Raw genomic sequence first — 20,159 nt, forward strand, 5'->3', positions numbered from 1 at the left:
CAATTTAAAAAATTTACAGCCAGATTTATCACTTCTGAAACTTTTTAGATGCCAAAGGAATCAAGAAAAAACACAAATAATGCCTTACTGGTGATGAAATGCAGTGAGCAAACGGCCAATGTTCGCCAAGCACTCTGGCTGTTGTTGTCCCTTCAGCTCTCGCATCTATCTACCGTAATTTCTCCTCACTTTTGGAATTCTGAAGTAGGCTAAATGTCTCTCACGCTTATCCCGATTTCCATCATTATTTACAATGCAAAAATTGACCATTTTGGCGGGTTTTAACAGGCCTGCCACGCTGGAAACAATGGTAAGTGCTCACCTGCAGTTCATCGCGTGTACTCCAGTTGGAGAAGCGTAGCAACAGTACGGGTCATTGGTCGTGACCCGACTGCCATGCAACCTCCCTATACCACGCTCTATAAAGACACTCTATTCCAGATTTTTTATAGAATAAATTGCCAGAGCTAAGAGCCTTCGGAGGGAAGAAAAAATCCCCAGCTGGGAATCCCTGGCTCAAAATCATCAAGGTGGAAAACATCATACAAGATGGTTCTAAGAACCTCTAGTCTAGTCATTGGGAACAGTCAGCGCCCTGTGTAAAGGGCAGAATGTGATCACCTTTTCACAAACTAACCACCAACCCATCACCTACTGCCCCATCCATAGATAAGTTAGAGCTCCGTACATCGGCTTCATGAAGTGAAGCCACTCAAAACACAGCAAGCTGGAGTGGAAGTAAGTTATTCTAGTCCGAAAAGAAGAAAGCTCGTCCTTAGATGAAGGAACACAAGAGGGTGGATCACAACCCCGGCATCAACCATTTGGGCCAGTTGATGGCCCAATAAACTGGGACCATCAACCACATATCCTCGAACTGGAGCTGTGGAGGCCAAGTCAATGGATATATTTATGGCGGAGATTGTCAGATTCCTGATTAGTAAGGGTGGCAGGCGTTTTGGGGAGAAGGCAGGAGTTGAGAGGGAAAGATAGATCAGCCATGATTGAATGGCGGAGTATATTTAATGGGCCGAATGCCCTAATGCTGCTCCTAGATCTTATGAACTTATGAAACACATACCCAACGTGAAGTGCCTCGAAAAGGGGACGGTGGGTCGAACTGATGGAGCATGCGCACTTCCCTGCAAAGATCTTTGCTTCCCTGTGTTGAAGAAGGAACTGCAGATGCGGGAAAATCGAAGGTACACAAAAATGTAGGGGAGGAGACAGCAAGGGCTAACAAAATTCTCCCCCAATTTTGTTAGCACCTTGCTGTCTCCTCCCCTTCCTCAGCCCTCGGGCTCCTCCTCCTCCTTTTTCCTTCCTTCTCCCCTCCCCCCCCTCCCTATCAGTCTGAAGCATAAGATCTTTGGTCTGAAGAAGGGTTTCGGCCCGAAACGTTACCTATTTCCTTCGCTCCATAGATGCTGCTGCACCCGCTGAGTTTCTCCAGCATTTGTGTGTACCTTCCCTGCCTCTACGTTGCCCCGCCCACCGGCTCGCATGTCAGTTGGTCAGGGCGGAGCCGCCCAGCCTCGACTCAGTCAGGAGGCCGAGCTGCACGCGCGGGATTTCCCTCGCGCTCCTGTCGGCAGCGAACGCCCGTCAGTTGGTGAAGGTCGAGGCCGGATGTGTGAACAGGAACCCGCTCTTGTGCAGTAACACACGGTTTATTTCTGTATTGTACCATCAACAACGACACAAAAAAACAAAACATATATTGAGTTTTATTTTTTAATTCTCCGCGCTGGTTGCACTCTCAGTGAACACTCTGCTATGAACAGTTATCTCGTCCTCTGAGAGTTCCTGAGTTGGTTTCAAGCGAAAGCGAACACGGACCCGTTGTTTCTGTCCTCTCTGCATCTGCCATGATCGCCGTTAGGAACCAGTTGCAGAAGGATTTTTTCACACCGCAGGAAGAAAGGCTGCTGGGCTTGGTGTATGCATGGAAAGCTGGAAAGAAGAGGAAAAATTGCATAGTGTGTGCCGCAGGTGCGTAAGCTGTGCGATTCTGAACTGGATAGTTTGCAAGGAGGTCCTTAGCAGCGAATTGCCATTCGGTTTGAAGTTTATGCGAGGAACTGGTGCATTGCGCGTTCTAAAGTTTTAGTCGGAGACATACGGCACTACAGATGCTGGAATGCTGAGCAAAATACAAAGTGCTGGAGAAACTAAGTAGGTCAAGCAGTATTCGTGGAGGGAAGTTTCGGGCCGTGACTCTTTTTCAGACCGATTGAAGTCCAAAGAAGGGTCCCGAACCAAAATGTCTGTCCATTTCCTCTACAGATGCTGCCTGAACCGCTGAGTTACTCCAGCATTTTATGTTTTGCAAAGGTTTTAGTCTCCGGTGGAGCTGTTCCCAAACCATGCTTTCTAGTCAAGAGAGTTTTATTGTCATGTGTCCCAGATAGGACAATGAAATTCTTACTTGCAGCACAACAGAACATGTAAACATAAATCAAAACGGAAGATAAAAGTTATGTGTGTCTATAGACCATAGGCCATATATACACAATAAATAAACATAGTGCAATAATAATAATATATTATTATTAATTATTGTTATTGTTCAGAGCTTATTTGATGTTGTGTCTAATAGCCTGATGGCTGTGGGGAAGAATCTGTTCCTAAACCTGGATGTTGCAGATTTCAGGCTCCTGTACCTTTTCCCGATGGCAACGGTGAAATGAGTGTGACCAGGATGGTGTGGGTCTTTGATGATGTTGGCAGCCTTTTTGAGGCAGCGATTGCGATAGATCCCTTCGATGGTGGGGAAGTCAGAGCAGTGATCACTACTTTCTGAGGTCTTTTCAGCTCCTGGACTTTCAATTTGCCAAACCATGCCACGATACAGCCAGCCAGTATGCTCTCTACTGTGCACCTGTAGAAGTTCGAGAGAATCCTCCTTGACATACCGACTCTCCGTAATCTTCTCAAGAAGTAGAGCCGCTGATGTGCCTTCTTTATAATTGCATCAGTGTGCTGGGACCAGGAAAGATCTTCGGAAATATGCATGCCCAGGAATTTGAAGTTTTATTACCCCTTCCGCCATATAAACAGGATTGTGGGTCCCTATCCTACCCCTTCCAAAGTCCACAATCAGTTCCTTGCTTTTACTGGTGTTGAGAGCCAGCTTGTTGTGCTGGCACAATTTGGTCAATCGGTCGATCTCACTTTGTGACATCTGTGATTCGTTCCACAACAGTGGTGTCGTCGGCGAGTTCGCACTATGTCTGGTTACACAGTCATGAGTATAGAGTGAGTACAGCAGGGGGCTGAGCACGCAGGCTTGAGGTGCTCCCGTGCTGATTGTTATCGAGGATGGTCACTCAATCCAGTGAGCCAGGCTCATTCTTGTTATTTTCCTGTAATTTACCCTCGTAATGGGTCCAATCCTCCTTGTGCCCAACTGCAATTGAAGCAATTACGCTACTTTCCAGATGTTTATTGAATATAGGAGGGAAACTTGAATCTTCCTCACAGGGAGAACCTGTAAGCGTGACACAAAAAACACTGGAGGTCTGAATCAAACCTGGGCTGCTAGAGCTGAGACAGTTGCACAACCTGCAGTGGCACGTGCGGGCCAAAACATAAACTTGTGGAAGTTTTTGGGAGAGTGAGTGGCAACTCTCTTCCCTGTGCGGGGACCCGACTATTCCCTGTCGGGTCTCGGATGTTGTTGGGCCTAACATCGTGGAGCCGGAGGCGACCTCTGGCCGGGACTAACCTGAGGGCTCCAGTTGTAGAGCCTGTGGAACTGAGATCGCGGAGCTGGCCAACTTCGGAGCGGGAAGAGCTGTGGTGGCGTGCGGCTGCGACCCGACTTTGGAGTTCAGAGGCACCGGCCGCAGACACGGTGGACGGGAACATCGGGAGCTCCAAGTCCCTGGTGGGAGACCGCTTTTCCGAGCTCCGCAACGGCGACTTCTCCCGCTGGAATCGCGGGTTTAAAGGACATGGAGCCGGGGCCTAACATCGCCCGGCGTGGCTTAAATGGCCTCAGGACTTACCATCGCCCGCCGGGGGCTTTAACATCAGAGCCCCAGTTCGCCTCGACACTGCAGTTGGACTGCTGGACCACGGGAGAAGGAACAAAGGGAAGAGATAAAGACTTTGCCTTCCATCACAGTGAGGAGATGTTGGAGACTCACTGTGATGGATGTTTATGTAAACTGTGTTAAGTGTGGGTCTTGGATTGTTTTGTAATGTAAAAAACTGTAGAAATGATATTTCGTTCAAACCTAGGTTTGAATGACAATAAATTTTATCCAATCAAATCAAACTGTTGCTAAGTTATAACCGACGCTTAATAGGCTTTTTTTTAAACCACTTTAACTTTATGCTGGAACCAATACATTAAAAACTTATGCCAATTCAAATAAATTCCCTTAATTGCAGTTGAAGTGTAATGAAGGCACGCTGAATCACTTACAGGAGCCTGATATTCATGTGAATTTGTATATGCATAGAAATCCCCATTCTTTTCAGTTCTCAGTATTGGTGGCAAATGCTGTCTGCTTTAAAATGATCCCTGCTCCAACAACTAGGTAATTGCCCTATGTTGGAGAATCATTACACTTACTTACTGCCTATTATGCCTCCTGGCATGTAGGGCAGCAACGAAGGTCCTTCACTCCTGTTGATTCCTTCAGTTGCTGTTTCCGTAACATATTTCTTTTACGAGACAGGGTTGTTAGCCCTGTGCTCAACCACCAACCCGGAGGACCAGTGGATCGCTCTTCGTCTCGCCTCTACCCTTCGCCCTGTCCAGCAAGGGAGACCCTAACAGGAGACATAGCTCTAGGTGTCACTGAGACACACAAGCTCCCTGACCAGGACAAGGTTGTAATCCAACGGGGAGGAATCATTAATTAGCACATAAATATTTGCCATTTGGAAACCCTGACAGAAAATGCTTCCAAGCTTTAGTCTTGCATGCATTGAGGTGATTGGTTTATAGATGAAGTAATCAATAGACAATAGGCGCAGGAGTAGGCCATTCGGCCCGTCGAGCTGTAATTATGATCCTAAAGCTTACCCCGTTAGTCTAGTTCAGTCAAGCACTGGATCAACTAAACTTATTTATTCTCAATCACAAATGAACTTCCAATACGATACCTAACCAACACTGCGGGTCCGATCCTTGTCTCTATTTGTCCAAGCCCTTCAGCCTCGTGCGAATAGACACTTCCAGACGGTCAGCACGGCCCCTAGTGCTACCCTAGAAGTTCTACTTCGACCCATGTGGTGTCCCCTCTTTTATACAGTATCGGACCCGTGGCGCAAAATACATGATGGGGGGGGGGGGGGGGGCGGCAACCCCTACAAGCCAATCACAAATAAAAATCATATAATACATTTATTGAGAGCTCCCTAACCCAATCACAAAATACCTCATTACATTGTTTCCACAGAAGGTTCTAGTTGGAAGACAGTTCACCAGTGTAAAGAAACATTTCCCCAGGTAACATAAACAATTCGAGCAAGGCTCCATGCTTTAACCAATCACAAAATGCAAAGACCTGGCAACATAGTTAACAATACTTTTACACCACCACCCCATTCTGTAACCAATCCTGGTCATGCATTTGCAGCCAGGCTCAGCTCTTTCTGCAAAACCCTCACACATATTAACAATTGAGGGGACATCTGGACATCACCCTGTGCTTGACTTCCTCCCAGGGTCCAGCCACTTGGCTTTGCAGCTTTTTGCAGAAAGATGACTGGCAGGCTTTGCAAAGGCAGAGATCCTCCATTTTGTCACATACTAAATTGGCCAATAGTATAAGAGCCAGCACTGCCATTCAATATGATCATGGCTGATCATCCACAATCAGTATCCCGTTCCTGCCTTCTCGCCATATCCCCTGACTGCTAACGTTAAGAGCTCTATCTAACTCTTTTGAAAGCATCCAGAGAATTGGCCTCCACTGCCTTCTGATGCAGAGAATTCCACAGATTCACAACTCTCTGGGTGAAAACGTTTTTCCTCATCTCCGTTCTAAATGGCCGACCCCTAATTCGTAAACTGGACCCAGGTTCTGGATTCCCCCAACATGGGGAACATGTTTCCTGCCTCTAGCGTGTCTAATCCCATAATAATCTTATGTTTCAATAAGATGCCCTCTCATCCTCCTAAATTCCAGAGTATACAAGCCCAGCTGCTCCATTTGATCAACATATGTCCCGCCATCCCAGGAATTAACCTTGTGAACCAACGCTGCACTCCCTCTATAGCAAGAATGTCATTCCTCAAATTTGGAGACCAAAACTGCACACAATACTCAGGTATGGTCTCACTAGGGCCCTGCAGAACTGCAAAAGGACCTCTTTGCTCCTATACTCAACTTCTCTTGTTATGAAGGCCAACATGCCATTAACTTTCTTCACTGCCTGCTGTACCTGCACGCTTACTTTCAGTGACTGGTGAACAAGGACCCCCAGATCTCATTGTACTTCACCTTTTCCCAACTTGACACCATTCAGATAGTAATCTGCCTTCCTGCTTTTTGCCACCAAAGTGGATAACCTCACATTTATCCACTGCATCTGCCCACTCACCCAACCTGTCCAAGTCACCCTGCATCCTCCTTTGGGGTGGGAGATTGCAACCTTCACGTGGTCCACCCTGTTTCGAAGAATGCAATCAACCCGGTGTGCACAATCAAATAAGATCAAATAAAACAAGTTGTTCTACAACTTTAGGCTGTGCACGCCATACGCAAGAAGAAGAATCATTCTCCTCACACTTCACACTGCCACCCAGCTTTGTGTCATCTGCAAATTTGCTAATGTTACTTTTAATCCCTTCATCTAAATCATTAATGTATATTGTAAATAGCTGCGGTCCCAGCACTGAACCTTGCGGTATCCCACTAGTCACTGCCTGCCATTCTGAAAGGGACCTGTTAATCCCTACTCTTTGTTTCCTGTCTGCCAACCAATTTTCTATCCATGTCAGTACCGTACCCCCAATACCATGTGCTTTAATTTTGCCCACTAATCTCCTATGTGGAACCTCATCAAATGCTTTCTGAAAGTCCAGGTACACTACATCCACTGGTCCTCCCTTGCCCATTTTCCTTGTTACATCCTCAAAAAATTCCGGAAGATTAGTCAAGCATGATTTCCCCTTCGCAAATCGATGCTGACTCAGACCGATCCTGTTACTGCTATCCAAATGTGCCGCTATTTCATCTTTTATAATTGGTCGAAGCTGCCACCCTCCAGTCCAGCGGATGAAGCTGTTGCTGCGGGAGCTCCGGAAAAACAGGTCACCAACCTGTGACCTGCGAGCTCCCGACGATGTCGTCTACTAGTGTTGTGGGAATTACAGAGACATGGCTGCAAGAGGACCAGGGCTGGGAACTGAATTTTCCCTTCTCCCTCTCAAATTGTAGATTACAACATCATATTATGGTCACTACCTCCTAATGGCTCCTTTATCTTGAGTTCCCTTATCAAATCCGGTTCATTACACAACACTAAATCCAGAATTGCCTTCTCCCTGGTAGACTCCAGTACAAGCTGCTCTAAGAATCCATCTCGGAGGCACTCCACAAACTCCCTTTTTTGGAGTCCAGTACCAACCTGATTTTTCCATTCTACTTGCATGTTGAAATCTCCCATAACCACCATAGCATTATCTTTGCTACATGCCAATTTTAACTTGCACCCTAAATCCAGCCTACTGTTTTGGGGGGCCTTTAGATAACTCCCATTAGGGTCTTTTTACCCATACAATTCCTCAGTTCTATCCGTACTGACTTTACATCATCTGATTCTATGTCACCCCTCGCAAGGGACTGAATTTCATTCCTTATCAACAGAGCTACACCACCTCCTCTGCACACTTGTCTGTCTTTTCGATAGGACATATACCCCTGAAAATTCAGTTCCCAGGCCTGGTCCTCTTGCAGCCATGTCTCTGTAATTCCCACAACACCATACTTGGCAATTTCTAACTGAGCCTCAAGCTCATCCACTTTATTTCTTATACTTCGCTCATTCATTTACAACACTTTAACTAGGAATGTTAATTTAAAGTACAGGTGCACAACCTTTTATCCGAAAGCCTTGGGACCAGACACTTCTCGGATTTCGGAATTTTTCGGATTTCCGAATGGAAGATTTTTAGCGTAGATGAGGTAGGTAGCACGGGCAGCTTGAAAAGTGTGGAGCGGCTGCCTCCTCCCCGGAGACCGGGGAATCATTGTAAATCATTGCTTAAATGTTAGTCAGTTAGTTTGGAGGGATTTTATGGGGGGGTTGAAGGGGGAAACTTTAATTCTTAGTCCCCTACCTGGTCGGAGAGGCGGGGAGCGGGCAATGCCTTACTGGGTCGCCGTGCAGTAAGCTCCGGAGCGCTGTGGCCGCCGACTCCCAACATCGCGGAGCTGGGGGCTGCGGGCGTCCGGCCGCGGGCGGCGCCGGTTAAAGCTCCGACCCCGGCAACTCTACCCCTGGCTGCGCGGCGCTCCAAATCCAGCACCGCCCGCGGCCAGACGCCCGCAGCCCCAGCTCCGCGATGTTGGGAGTCGGCGGCGTCGCAGCGCTGGGATACCAGCGGGGAGCGGGCAGTGCCTTATCGGGTCGCCGTGCGGTAAGCTCCGGATCGCTGTGGCCGCCGACACACAATATCGCGGAGCTGGGGCTGCGGGCGGCGCTGGATTTGGAACGCAGCGCAGCCAGGGGTAGAGTTGCCGGGGTCGGAGCTACAACCGGCGCCGCCCGCGGCCGGACGCCCGCAGCCCCAGCTCCGCGATGTTGGGAGTCGGCGGCCACAGCGCCCCGGAGCTTACTGCACGACGACCCGGTAAGGCATTGCCCGCTCCCCGCCTCTCCGACCAGGTAGGGGACTAAGAATTAAAGTTTCCCCCTTCACCCCCCCTCTTCACATAAAAGCCCTCCAAACTAACTGACTAACATTTAAGCAATGATTTACAGATGTTTAAGTGTCTCCCCGGTCTCCGGGGGAGGAGGCAGCCGCTACAGTAGTACAGACCTGGGTTAACCGTGGGTCGTTTCGGGTCAAGTTTGGCGCCAAACGCGAGCTTTGGTGTGCAGACGACATCCTGGAAAAAATGTCCGGTTTTCGGAGCTTTTCGGTTTCCGGAACTCCGGATAAAAGGTTGTGCACCTGTATAACTAAATAGAGGGACTTGTGAATGTTCATGGTCAGAAATATTGAACTTTAATCCAATTAGGCAATGAGACCTATAAGGTGTAAGTTTTGTGAGTAACCTTTTCTTCAGCTTCTAGCAGATCCTGCTCAATATATTTACATAAATTGAGAGAATATTAAGAACAATTTAAAAAAAATCTTTCAACTGCTTCTCCAGGACAGGACGTTCTGACTACAACCTGACTGGCAGATTTCCAGTGACCTTCACAATTCCACAAAGGCGATCGGCTTGCAGGCCATATTAGGATTGTATTCCAACTTTTGACAGTTTTGCAGTCCTATCCATATCTAAGATGTTATTAATGAGGCTCAAAGTACAAACAGGAAAGCAATGAAACTAGACAAGCTCCATTTTTAACCATTGAAAATGAAGGGGCAGAAAATCTGAAGAGATATTTGCAAACCCAATTGCTTGCTAATTTTAATTGAATCACCCAACCTTATTGAGAACCCTATGCGTGATAGAGAAAAATTGCAAACTTTTAAGTTCACCTGAGCTAACCTTTTACTTCTGCTGATCGAAATGGTTAAACTCGGATGGACGGAAATTAATCAAGTATAATTTATGTTTTTTATTGTTAAAGCATCCTGCCAATAGGTGTAATGATTCTACATTTATTTCCTTGTGTAGTCTCAACTGATCGTCCATATCAAGCTTCCCTTGTGAAATTTAAAAAAGCTGATAAAGGTGATGCATACAAACAGGTGGCATGGTGGTCATTTGAGGATCTACTTCTGGTTGATGGAAAAGATGCATATAAGGTAGAAGAAGAATGATTGTATTCTTTTGTCACTGGTAATCAGAATAATATGAGAACCTAAAGAACTGGTAATCAGAATGATATGAGAACTTAATATAATTGTCCACTTTAGGCAGAAAAATAGGTGCCACTCAACAATGAAGACAAAGATCAAAAGCAGAAGGCACAAATCCAAAGTCAAGGTTACAGTAAGGGAGTTCAGTATTCCGAAAAACGCAAGGAATCATGGAATTTGTAAAAGTTCATTCGAGAAAAAAAAGCAAGCGGAGGTGCTAGGTAGCAGGAGAGCAGGGTGTAACAGCGAGAGAGAGGGGGCAGATGCGAGTGGGTGACGGGGAGAGACTGGACTGGCGGGGAGACGATGAGAGGTGGGGGAGAGAGAAGAGGGGATGAAAGACATGCATGTTTGCATTTTGCTCACAGGTGTGTTTAGTTTAACATTCCGAGGGGAGTGCCAGGTTTTGCACGTTGGTTGCAGAGACGGGCAATGTCCCCCAGTCCCTCCCTCCAGTCTGGGATGGGGGGGGGGGGGGGTTGGAGAGATTGTCCTAGCGCAGGGGAGTTATTGCGGAGACGGGGTGTCCGGGACTTGCAGTGAAGCCACGATAGTGAGTTCCTCTCTCCCCATCCCTCTCCCCCTCAGCGGGGCAGGCAGCATCATTGGAGAAAAGGAATAGGTGACTTTTCGGGTTGAGACCTCTGGATAAAACGAGAGGTGCAGCTGACGGTCCCTGGCCCGTCAGGGAAATGGTTTCTGGGGAGTTGGAGCAGCGCCGGAGACCCAGTTCGATCCTGACTACGGATGAAACGCAGGTCTGTTTACATGCAGCAGCTTAGCTGCCGAGAATGTTTATCTCCAGTGACATATGACCTGGGCATGCGCAGTTGGAATACCGAACTCGCTTATTGGAGCAGCCGTGACCTTATGGAATGGCAGAGGGGTCAAGAGGCCTACTGTTGTTCAAATCTTTGTATATTTATTTACTCTTTTGATGTTCTATTTTATTTTCAAAGGATAACCCTGAATTCGATTTGCAGTTTGATAAATTATACAAGTGGATTACCAGCAATTCTGGAGAGAAAAATAGTTTTATGTCCTGCCTCTTCAAGCTCAATCGACGTTATATGCATGGCAGAATTAAGTTTATAAACATCAGTTCTCAGATATTAGAAGGTAAAATCAACAAATGTATTATTTTAACTTCCTGTTAATGAAACACTTGATAAAGATTTAAAATGGAGTGTGTTTAAAATGTGAATTATTTTTGGTTATACCATTGGTTATACCATTAGAATGGGCTATAGAATTTATAGCACAGCTGTATTTCAATATTGCGGTGATAGCTTGTGTGGCAGAGGCCCAACTCTGGAATTTCTAACAATATCTAACAGGTCAAGCTAAAGACTCATTTCAAAGGAGTCAATAGGTTCCAGGATGGACTTTAGATATTGTGGCATCAGGGACACGACACCAAATTCGGCAGTGACAACACCGACACTTACAATGGGGTGAACTTATGTGATATGTTTTATTTACAGTGACAAGAAGGTCCAGGATTGCATGGAGGTGCTGTCCCTCGTTGTTAGGGCAGAAGTCCGGAGGCATTAGCGATCTCCGGCTTGTCCCGGCAGCTCAGACCTAGCCTCGAAGGAGGAGACGTGGTGATCTCTGGCTTCTACCTGCAGTTCACCCTTAGAGGAGGCACTGGCGGTCTCAGACTTATCCAGGCAGCACAGCTTTGGGCCTGAAGAGGCGGGTTAGTCTTTGCCTCTGTGTGGGTGCAGTCCCTTGTCCATGGGCAGACACTACTGTCACAGGCTTGCCTCGGCCACTCAGTCTAAGCCTTAGTTGAGGCACTCGGGCTTCTTCCCGGAAGCCCTGTCTTGGCCACATGGTGGCATTGGTGTTCTCGAGTTTGTACCAATGGCTCAGTCTTGTGACTGCGACAGGGGAACACAGCTAACAGGGGTGCTCCCCACTTTCTCCTCCCTCCCTCCCTCTGGATTCCATGGGTTAGAACAATGCATCTGCCTGTGGTCGAGAATTTAAATTCCAGAGTGTGCAAATTGTTAGGAAAGTTCTGGGACTGATAGGAAAGGTCGACTAAAACATGATGGTAGGGGAAGGACAGAAGGCTTGGAGTGTGTAGTTGGAGAGAGGTTTATGGAAGGGTTTAAAAACTGGGTGATTGGTTTAAAATTAACTGCTGTCATTGGAAGAGCTGTCAAAGGTCCCAAGCACCGATGTAATGGATCAGTGGGATTTGGAGTGAACACAAAATGAGCGGAGAAGAAAAATATGTGATATCAGGATTGAACTATTGAGAGGTATTAAGGTATGTTCGCTCATTGTCTAGGAAGTGACGGAAATAACAGGTACAGTGGAATGGATAACTACGGTTTTGGTGACAAAAATGTCAGTGTGATCCTCGCATCTTTTGTAGGAGATGATTGTGGAAATAGTGGGAAAATTGATTGTAAAAAGGTCATGTGTGGTGGAGAAAGAAGATGAATGTTTTCATTCAAGGATCATCTTGGTATAATTAGTTTTAGTGGTGAAAGTCATGTATAACTTCAATCAAATACGGCGATGAATTGTTCAACCAATTTTGTGTCAGGAATGTTCTATTTTTAATTTCGTAGACTTGAGGGCAGAGCTGGAGGGTATATAATGGGAACAGATGCTGCCTGTCCCACTGAGTTACTCCAGCATTTTGTGTGTACCTTGGCTTAAGACAAGCTTCTGTAATGGTGGAATTTTAGAAGGGAGCCATATTGGATCATACGCTTGGCACAAATGGGTGAATGTAGTTGGAAATGCAGTTTTATTATTACTGCTCAATGCCGGACCTCAGCATTAATTTAGGTTTATTATTGTCACATGTACTGAGGTACAGTGAAAAGCTTTGTTTTGTATGCTATCCAAACAGATCCAAAATACCGTACATGGATACAATCAGTTGAAACTGAACTACAATAAATAGAGCAAAGGGAAAAATACAGATTGCAGAATATAGTTCTCAGCATTGTAGTACATCAGTTTCTTAGACAAAGTTCAATGTTTTCAATGGGGTAGAGGTAAATCGGCCAGTGTTCTAGATTATGGAAGGACTGTTCAGAGGACTGATAGCAGAGAAGAAGAAGTAGTTCCTGAGTCTGATGGGAAGTGCTTTCAAGCTTCTGTACCTTCTGCTGGATGGGAGCAGGGAGAACAGAACGCTGGGGTGGGACCAGTCTGATTATGTTGGCTGCTTTTTGAGGCAGCATGAAGTGTAGTAGGAGCATGTCAGCCATGATCATATTGAATGGCGGTGCAGGCTCGAAGGGCCGAATGGCCTACTCCTGCACCTAATTTCTATGTTTCTATGTTTCTAAAAGTATGTAAGAGTCACCGGAGACATGCCAAACCGTCTTCTCAGGCAGTAGAGGTGTGTCTTCTTGGCTGCCATTATTATCAATGGAATTGGAACCACCACATCCTTTTCAGCCATTCCTTTGTTCACTTTTCCAACTGATCTAGATCCTTTTTCACTGAAGACACAAGATGCAGATGCTAAAATCTTGAGCGAAAACACTGTTGGAGAAGCTCAGTGGATAAGGCCTTATCTATGGAGGGAATGGACAGACAACATTTCGGGTCAAGACTTGTTTTTCCTTGACATACCACCAATTTTGGTGTCATCAAAAACTTACTAATCATGCCACCTACATTTTAACAAGCTTTACCCAGAGATTTAAGATGCAGACTTGAACTGGACAAAGGGAAGCTTGGGTCACACCTACTCAGATTTATTAGATTCCCTTTCTAAATGTTACTGCAGCATGTCTCAGAGCAGTGGCAGAAGCAGATATTGAAGGCTGTTTCCATACACCCAGATAGCCTGCATGGAAACTCAGTTTAATAGTGACTGGGATAACATAAAGGCCCTTCTCAACCAGAAGAGGGCCTTCAGAAATGGTGAAAGGGAGGAGGTGAAACAGGTGCAAAAAAGATCTGAAGGCAGGACTAAGACGGCAAGGACAACTACAGGAGAGAGCTAGAGCTGAAACGTCAGTAGGGCCACATGAGGGATGTGTGGAGCGGTATGAAGAGTATTACAAGCTACAAGATGACCAGTGGCTTGGGGAGAGAAAACAATCAGGACTGGGCCACAAGCTAAACTTGTTTTTTAATAGATTTGATGGAGTGGCCTCTGCCCACCTGCTCCCCGACAGACACTTCCCCCTCAATCCCCCTGGTCCACTTCCTCTGCCCTTTCTTTGTTGCACCTGACCATCAAGGCTAAGCAGGTGAGGAAAGAGCTAATCAGACTGCCCAGGAAATGTCACGGGTCCCGATGGTGTCAGCGCTTGGATATTCACGGTGTGTGGCAGCCAGTTGTGTGGAGTTCTCCATGTGGAAGACATCCTGCCTGGTTCCAACGAGGACGTGTCCCAGCTCCAATGACTACAGACTGGTGGCGCTGACTTCACACATCATGAAATCCCTGGAGAGGCTGATGCTCACTCACCTGCGACCCTGGGTTAAACCCTACCTGGACCCTCTGCAGTTCGGTTAACAAACAAAGATGGGAGTTGAGGACACCATCACCATCATTCCTATGCTCACCTGGATAAGATGAGAAGCACTGCTAGGGAGCAAACTAACGAAGATGCGGGTGTCCTGAATCACCAACTACCTGACTGGACGACCACAGTATATCAGGCTACAGAACTCAGACATGGTAGCGAGCAACACGGGCCCCAGAGGGGACAGTCACCTCTCCCTTCCTGTCACCATCTCGTACTTCAGTTATAACTCGGATTCCTGCCCCTTGCAGATGTTTTCAGATGACTGCAATTGTGGGCTCCATCAGTGAGGGGAGGGAAGCTGAATACAGAGGTGTAGTCAAAACTTTGTTGAGTGGTGTGGGTTGAATCACCTGCAGCTCAGCACCGACAAGACTAATGAGTTAGTGGTGGACTTAGAATGAGAGGATCACCCCGTCCCCTGCCTCCAACGATGGTGTGGATGTGCAGTTTACCAAGGAGTACAAATACCTTGGAGTTTACCTGGACAGGAAACTGGACGTCCAGGAACACTGAGGCCCTGTGCAAGAAGGGACTGAGCCAGCTGTACTTTTTGAGAAGATTCTTCTCCTTCAACGTTTGCAATAAGATGCTGCAGACGTTCTATCAATCGGTGGTGGCCAGTGCCATCTTCACTATCGTGTGCTGGGGCAGCAGGGTGAAGGCCATAGACGCTAACAGGATTAACAAGCTCATCAGGAAGGATGGCTCCGTCCTGGGGGCGGAGTTGCTTTCATAGGAGGTGGTCTAGGAGGGGAGGATGCTCCTCAAACTGCAGAGTATCTTAAACAATATAGCTCACCCCTTCCATGACACACTGGTCAACCTGAGGAGTACCTTCAGCAACAGACTAGTTCCACCAAGATGCAGTACAGAACGCCACAGGAGATCCTTTTTCCCCTGTGGCTATCAAACTGTACAACTCCTCCGCATTCTGTTGTGAGGACAACTGACCTCCCCCCCCCCCCCCCCCCCCCCCCCCCCCCCCCCCCAATCTTTGCACATCCCCAATCCTTTCCACTCGTCACTTTAATTTCATGTATCTTGTGGTTTATGACTGTTGGCAGTCCAATTTCCCTCCTGGGATAAATAAAGCTCTATTGTATCGTATATGATTAAGTTCAATCGAATAATGCATGCTGCCCTTCGTAATGGCTAAGAACATGTAAAACACAAAGAACATGTAAAAGGGTTGATTAATTCCAACCTGAAGCTATTCAAACTGTTTTGTGATGTATGTATCTGTTGGAAACATTATGTTGAACTATCTTGAATGGCAAGTCCATCAGTGCAAATATGGGTCAGAGATGAGGTCTTGACTACTTTGCAAGGGGATCTTTCCAACTTTATTTTCCTGGATATTTATAAAAATTAACATTGCATTTTGCAAGGTAATATTTGATGTTCAAATTGTACAACAAACAAGGCATTGAGTATTCTATTCAATATAACAAATAAATAATGAAATATACAAAATATGCTGATAAGGGTGTCTGCTGAATTTATAATAGTCATTATGCAAATGTATATTAGTTCTTCTGCTGAAATTACTAGTGATGATATCCTGCACAATTAATTTAAAGCTCAAAGGCGATAGTAATCATGACTTATCCTGTAAACAACTTGGGCTGTGTTAATTGGTGTACTGAAGTACATTATGTCAAATATTTTTATTGTCAGTTTTTTCCTTGATAATTTTGCCTAGACATTTAATATGTTTTGAGATTTAACCTGTGAAAATTGCAGTCATAAGATCAAGTTTCAGATAAATTATTTGACATTTTGTTTAATGAAGAGGAAGTTTTATCAAAATAATTGGATTTCAGAGTGCTTGCGTCCTCCAGTAGAAGAGAGAACAAGTGAGCCTATTGAAGTAGATGACGAAGAAGAAATTGATGTTTATCAAGTACTCACACCAAAAGAGGCATTGGACGTAGGAAAAATAATGGAACAGTTTGATCAATCTATATCTAATTCTGAAGCTTTTGCAGAAAAAATGAGCAAAGATCTCCATGTATTAGATGAGGTACTATTTTAAAAGTAATATATTTGAAAATCCTAATGCATTTTGCTGAATGTTCCACTCACTTTTTAAAGAGATGTACATTATTTCATTTATTAGTTAATACAATATGCCCTTTGTGTAGTTTGGTAATTTAATTACTACTTGATTGTTTTATTGAATTACTTACAGCTGTAGTGAAGTACTCAAAACTGGTACAGTCTTATATTCTGTAATATGCAACAGAAATAGCATTGGTGGATGCTACGTGCAATTATAGATGTTAAATTATTAAATAGGTAATAATGGGGCACTTGGATAGCAGTAAATGGATTAGTACAAGTCAACATGGATTTATGAAAGGGAAATCATGCTTGCCTAATCTTCTGGAATTTTTTGAGGATGTGATAAGTAAAATGGATGAAGGGGTGCCAGTGGATGTAGTGTATCTTGTCTTTCAAAAAGCCTTTGATAAGGTCCCGCACAGGAGACTGGAGACTAAAATTAGAGCACATGGGATTGGGGGTAGGGTGTTGACATGGATAGAGAATTGGTTGGCAGACTGGAAGCAAAGAGTAGGAGTGAACGGGTCCTTTTCAGAATGGCAGGCAGTGGCGAGTGGAGTGCCGCAAGGCTCGGTGTTGGGGTCGCAACTGTTTACCATATACACTGCCACCCAGCTTTGTTACATCCGCAAACTTGCTAGTGTTGCTCCTAATTCCCTCTTCCAAATCATTAATGTGAACTGTGAAGAGGATGTTAGGAGGTTGCAGGGTGATCTGGACAGGTTGAGAGAGTGGGCAGATGCGTGGCAGTATAATATAGATAAATGTGAGGTTATCCACTTTGGTGACAAAAACAAGGGGGCAGATTATTATCTCAATGGGGTTAGGTTAGGTAAGGGGGAGGTGCAGCGAGACCTGGACGTCCTTGTACACCGGTCACTGAAAGTTGGCTTACAGGTACAGCAGGCAGTGAAGAAAGCTAATGGAATGTTGGCCTTCATAACAGGAGGATTTCAGTATAGGAGTAAATAGGTTCTTCTGCAGTTGTATAGGGCTCTGGTGAGACCACATCTGGCGTATTGTGTACAGTTTTGGTCTCCTAATTTGAGGAAGGACATCCTTGTGATTGAGGCAGTGCAACGTAGGTTCACGAGATTGATCCCTGGGATGGCGGGACTGTCATATGAGGAAAGATTGAAAAGACTAGGCTTGTATTCACTGGAGTTTAGAAGGATGAGGGGGATCTTATAGAAACATATAAAATTATAAATGGACTGGACATGCTAGATGCAGGAAAAATGGTCCCAATGATGGACGAGTCCAGAACCAGGGGCCACAGTCTTAGACTAAAGCGGAGGTCATTTAAGACTGAGGTGAGAAAACACTTTTTCACCCAGAAAGTTGTGAATTTATGGAATTCCTGCCACAGAGGGCAGTGGAGGCCAAGTCACAGAATGGATTTAAGAGAGAGTTAGATAGAGCTCTTGGGGCTAGTGGAGTCGAGGGATATGGGGAGAAGGCATGCATGGGTTATTGATAGGGGACGATCAGACATGATCACAATGAATGGTGGTGCTGGCTCGACGGGCCGAATGGCCTCCTCCTGCACCTATTTTCTATGTGCACATAGTTCTGTGATAAATAAAATATGCTACTTTCTATAATTCTACTATATCTGGCAAAAAAATAGGGTGGACATGGTAAACAATGTGATATGAAAACCTTAAACGGCTTTGAAAAATAAAATACTGCAAACAGAGAATGCTATTTGTAGTATACTACCAAGCAATGGAAGTATTTTAAAATAATACATGCCTAGTATATTCTAAGATATTTTACTTATTAAAAATACTTTATCATAATGTTTAGGTCTAAGTTAATTGTAAAATCAATCATTTTATTAGTCCCTGTCAAAATCTAACAACGTTGTTCAAAAATAGAATTCAACCAACACTTTATCACTAAAATGTATAGATCAGATAACTGTGCTTTATAGTATATGCAAGCAGGTAAGTGACTTTTCTGCTGACAGTGAATATTAAGAATTATTTAAGCTCTTGTCTATCCTTCAGGCAAACATACGATCAATCATTGTATCTGAGAAGCAAGTTACTGAACTAATGGAGTTAATTGACATGAGTCTTGTTGATGTGAGAAACATTGAGCAGACACTTCAGACCTACGAAGAACTGCTGCAGAGTGTTAAAGAACAGATGGATCATATTCACCAGAGCAATTATCAATTACAAGTCATTGATTGTAATCAGCAAAAACTTTTAGAGGAAGTCATTTTTCTTGTGGTAAGCTAGCTATGTAGATTTACAGGTGGACAATAAGAGCTACATCGTGTGGTCTTTTAAAGATCACCTTTTAAAGTAACAATTTATAGGAAGCATTGGCAAAATTCTGTATGAGTGAAGCCGCAAATACTTTCTCAGGGAGGTTAAATAGTTTGAAAGAAAACATGCATGTTTTGCACAATTTAAATTGGGCCTTATTGCTAATAGACTGACAGCTCATGCACTGTCTCGACCCAAAACGTCACATATCCATGTTCTCCAGAGTTGCTGCCTGACCTCTGAAGAAGGGCCTCAAACCAAAAAGTCACCCATTCCTTCTCTCCAGAGATGCTGCCTGTCCCGCTGAGTTACTCAAGCATTTTGTGTTTACCTTTGATGCTGCCTGACCTAGAGTTATTCCAGCCCATTTCCAATAAAGAAATTGCCTGAAAGGTTACAGGGAGAAGGTTAGGAGAATGAGGTTGAGAAGGAAAAATAGATCAGCCATGATCGAATGGTGGAGCAGACTCGATGGGCAGAAAGGCCTAATTCTGCTCCAATGTCTTATGGTTTTATATAAAAGCAGTGTACATATAGCACTGGTTTGATGTCTTCTCTATTTCTCTTCTACAATTTGACTGCTTTTATTTTATAAATTAAACTAATGTTTTCCTTTTTTCCAATTGAGACTGCTGACCAATATTCTGTTGTGAATTTCATTCATAAACCTGCATATACTCCAAACCATTTGGATAATCAGTCTCCATTTGCATCACCTCAGTTTAGCCAACGAGAAAACTTATTTTTCAAATCTAATCATAATTATTGTACTGTACTTAAATCTACTGGGTCACTTGGTATTCATCTGTAATTTATGATTTTACTTCATTCCTTGTTCTGTATTTTTGATTGTTTCCTGAATAAACATGTGTATTAGAGACACATTTGATCTGTTTTCCATTTCTTTCAAAGTAAAGCCCTATAGATCATATTTTTTCACGTAAACTTGAAGCAATTAATTGACACCCTGGCAACAACATTTATGCATTTAACAGTGCTATGAAGATAGATAGTAAAAGTTTATATAATTTATGGAATTAAGAAAACTATCAAAAGTAATCAATTTTAAATTGGGAATGCAATTGAGATGCATAGAGTAAGCAGTTTGAAAAGAAAAGGAAGAGCATAAATCTGTTTTCTTTGTAGGATTGCTAGCAAGAAATGGTTTTCCTTTTCTTTGTTGCATCTTGGATTCCTTCTCAACCCTCTTGTTGCAAGGCAATATTTGGCTTAGATTTATGAATAATTTGTTGCATTGTTTAAGCTGGACATATTTTATCTCATAGGGTTTAATTGATT

The 20,159-nt window shown here is 44.5% G+C and overlaps 1 protein-coding gene across 1 annotated transcript in view; it reads left to right on the forward strand.

Annotated features, from left to right (window-relative positions):
• The first annotated feature begins 1,518 nt into the window (after nt 1–1,518).
• LOC116979080 (exocyst complex component 1-like) overlaps nt 1,519–20,159 on the forward strand; it is a 40,087-nt gene continuing 21,446 nt past the window's right edge. The window contains exons 1-5 of the mRNA XM_033030529.1: nt 1,519–1,992; nt 9,816–9,946; nt 10,960–11,119; nt 16,341–16,540; nt 18,594–18,821. Of these exons, the coding sequence (XP_032886420.1) occupies nt 1,869–1,992; nt 9,816–9,946; nt 10,960–11,119; nt 16,341–16,540; nt 18,594–18,821 (843 nt within the window). The 5' untranslated portion in view covers nt 1,519–1,868. The remainder of the gene's footprint in view (nt 1,993–9,815; nt 9,947–10,959; nt 11,120–16,340; nt 16,541–18,593; nt 18,822–20,159) is intronic.

Source organism: Amblyraja radiata, chromosome 12 (genome assembly GCF_010909765.2).
Source record: "Amblyraja radiata isolate CabotCenter1 chromosome 12, sAmbRad1.1.pri, whole genome shotgun sequence".
NCBI classification, from domain to species: domain Eukaryota; kingdom Metazoa; phylum Chordata; class Chondrichthyes; order Rajiformes; family Rajidae; genus Amblyraja; species Amblyraja radiata.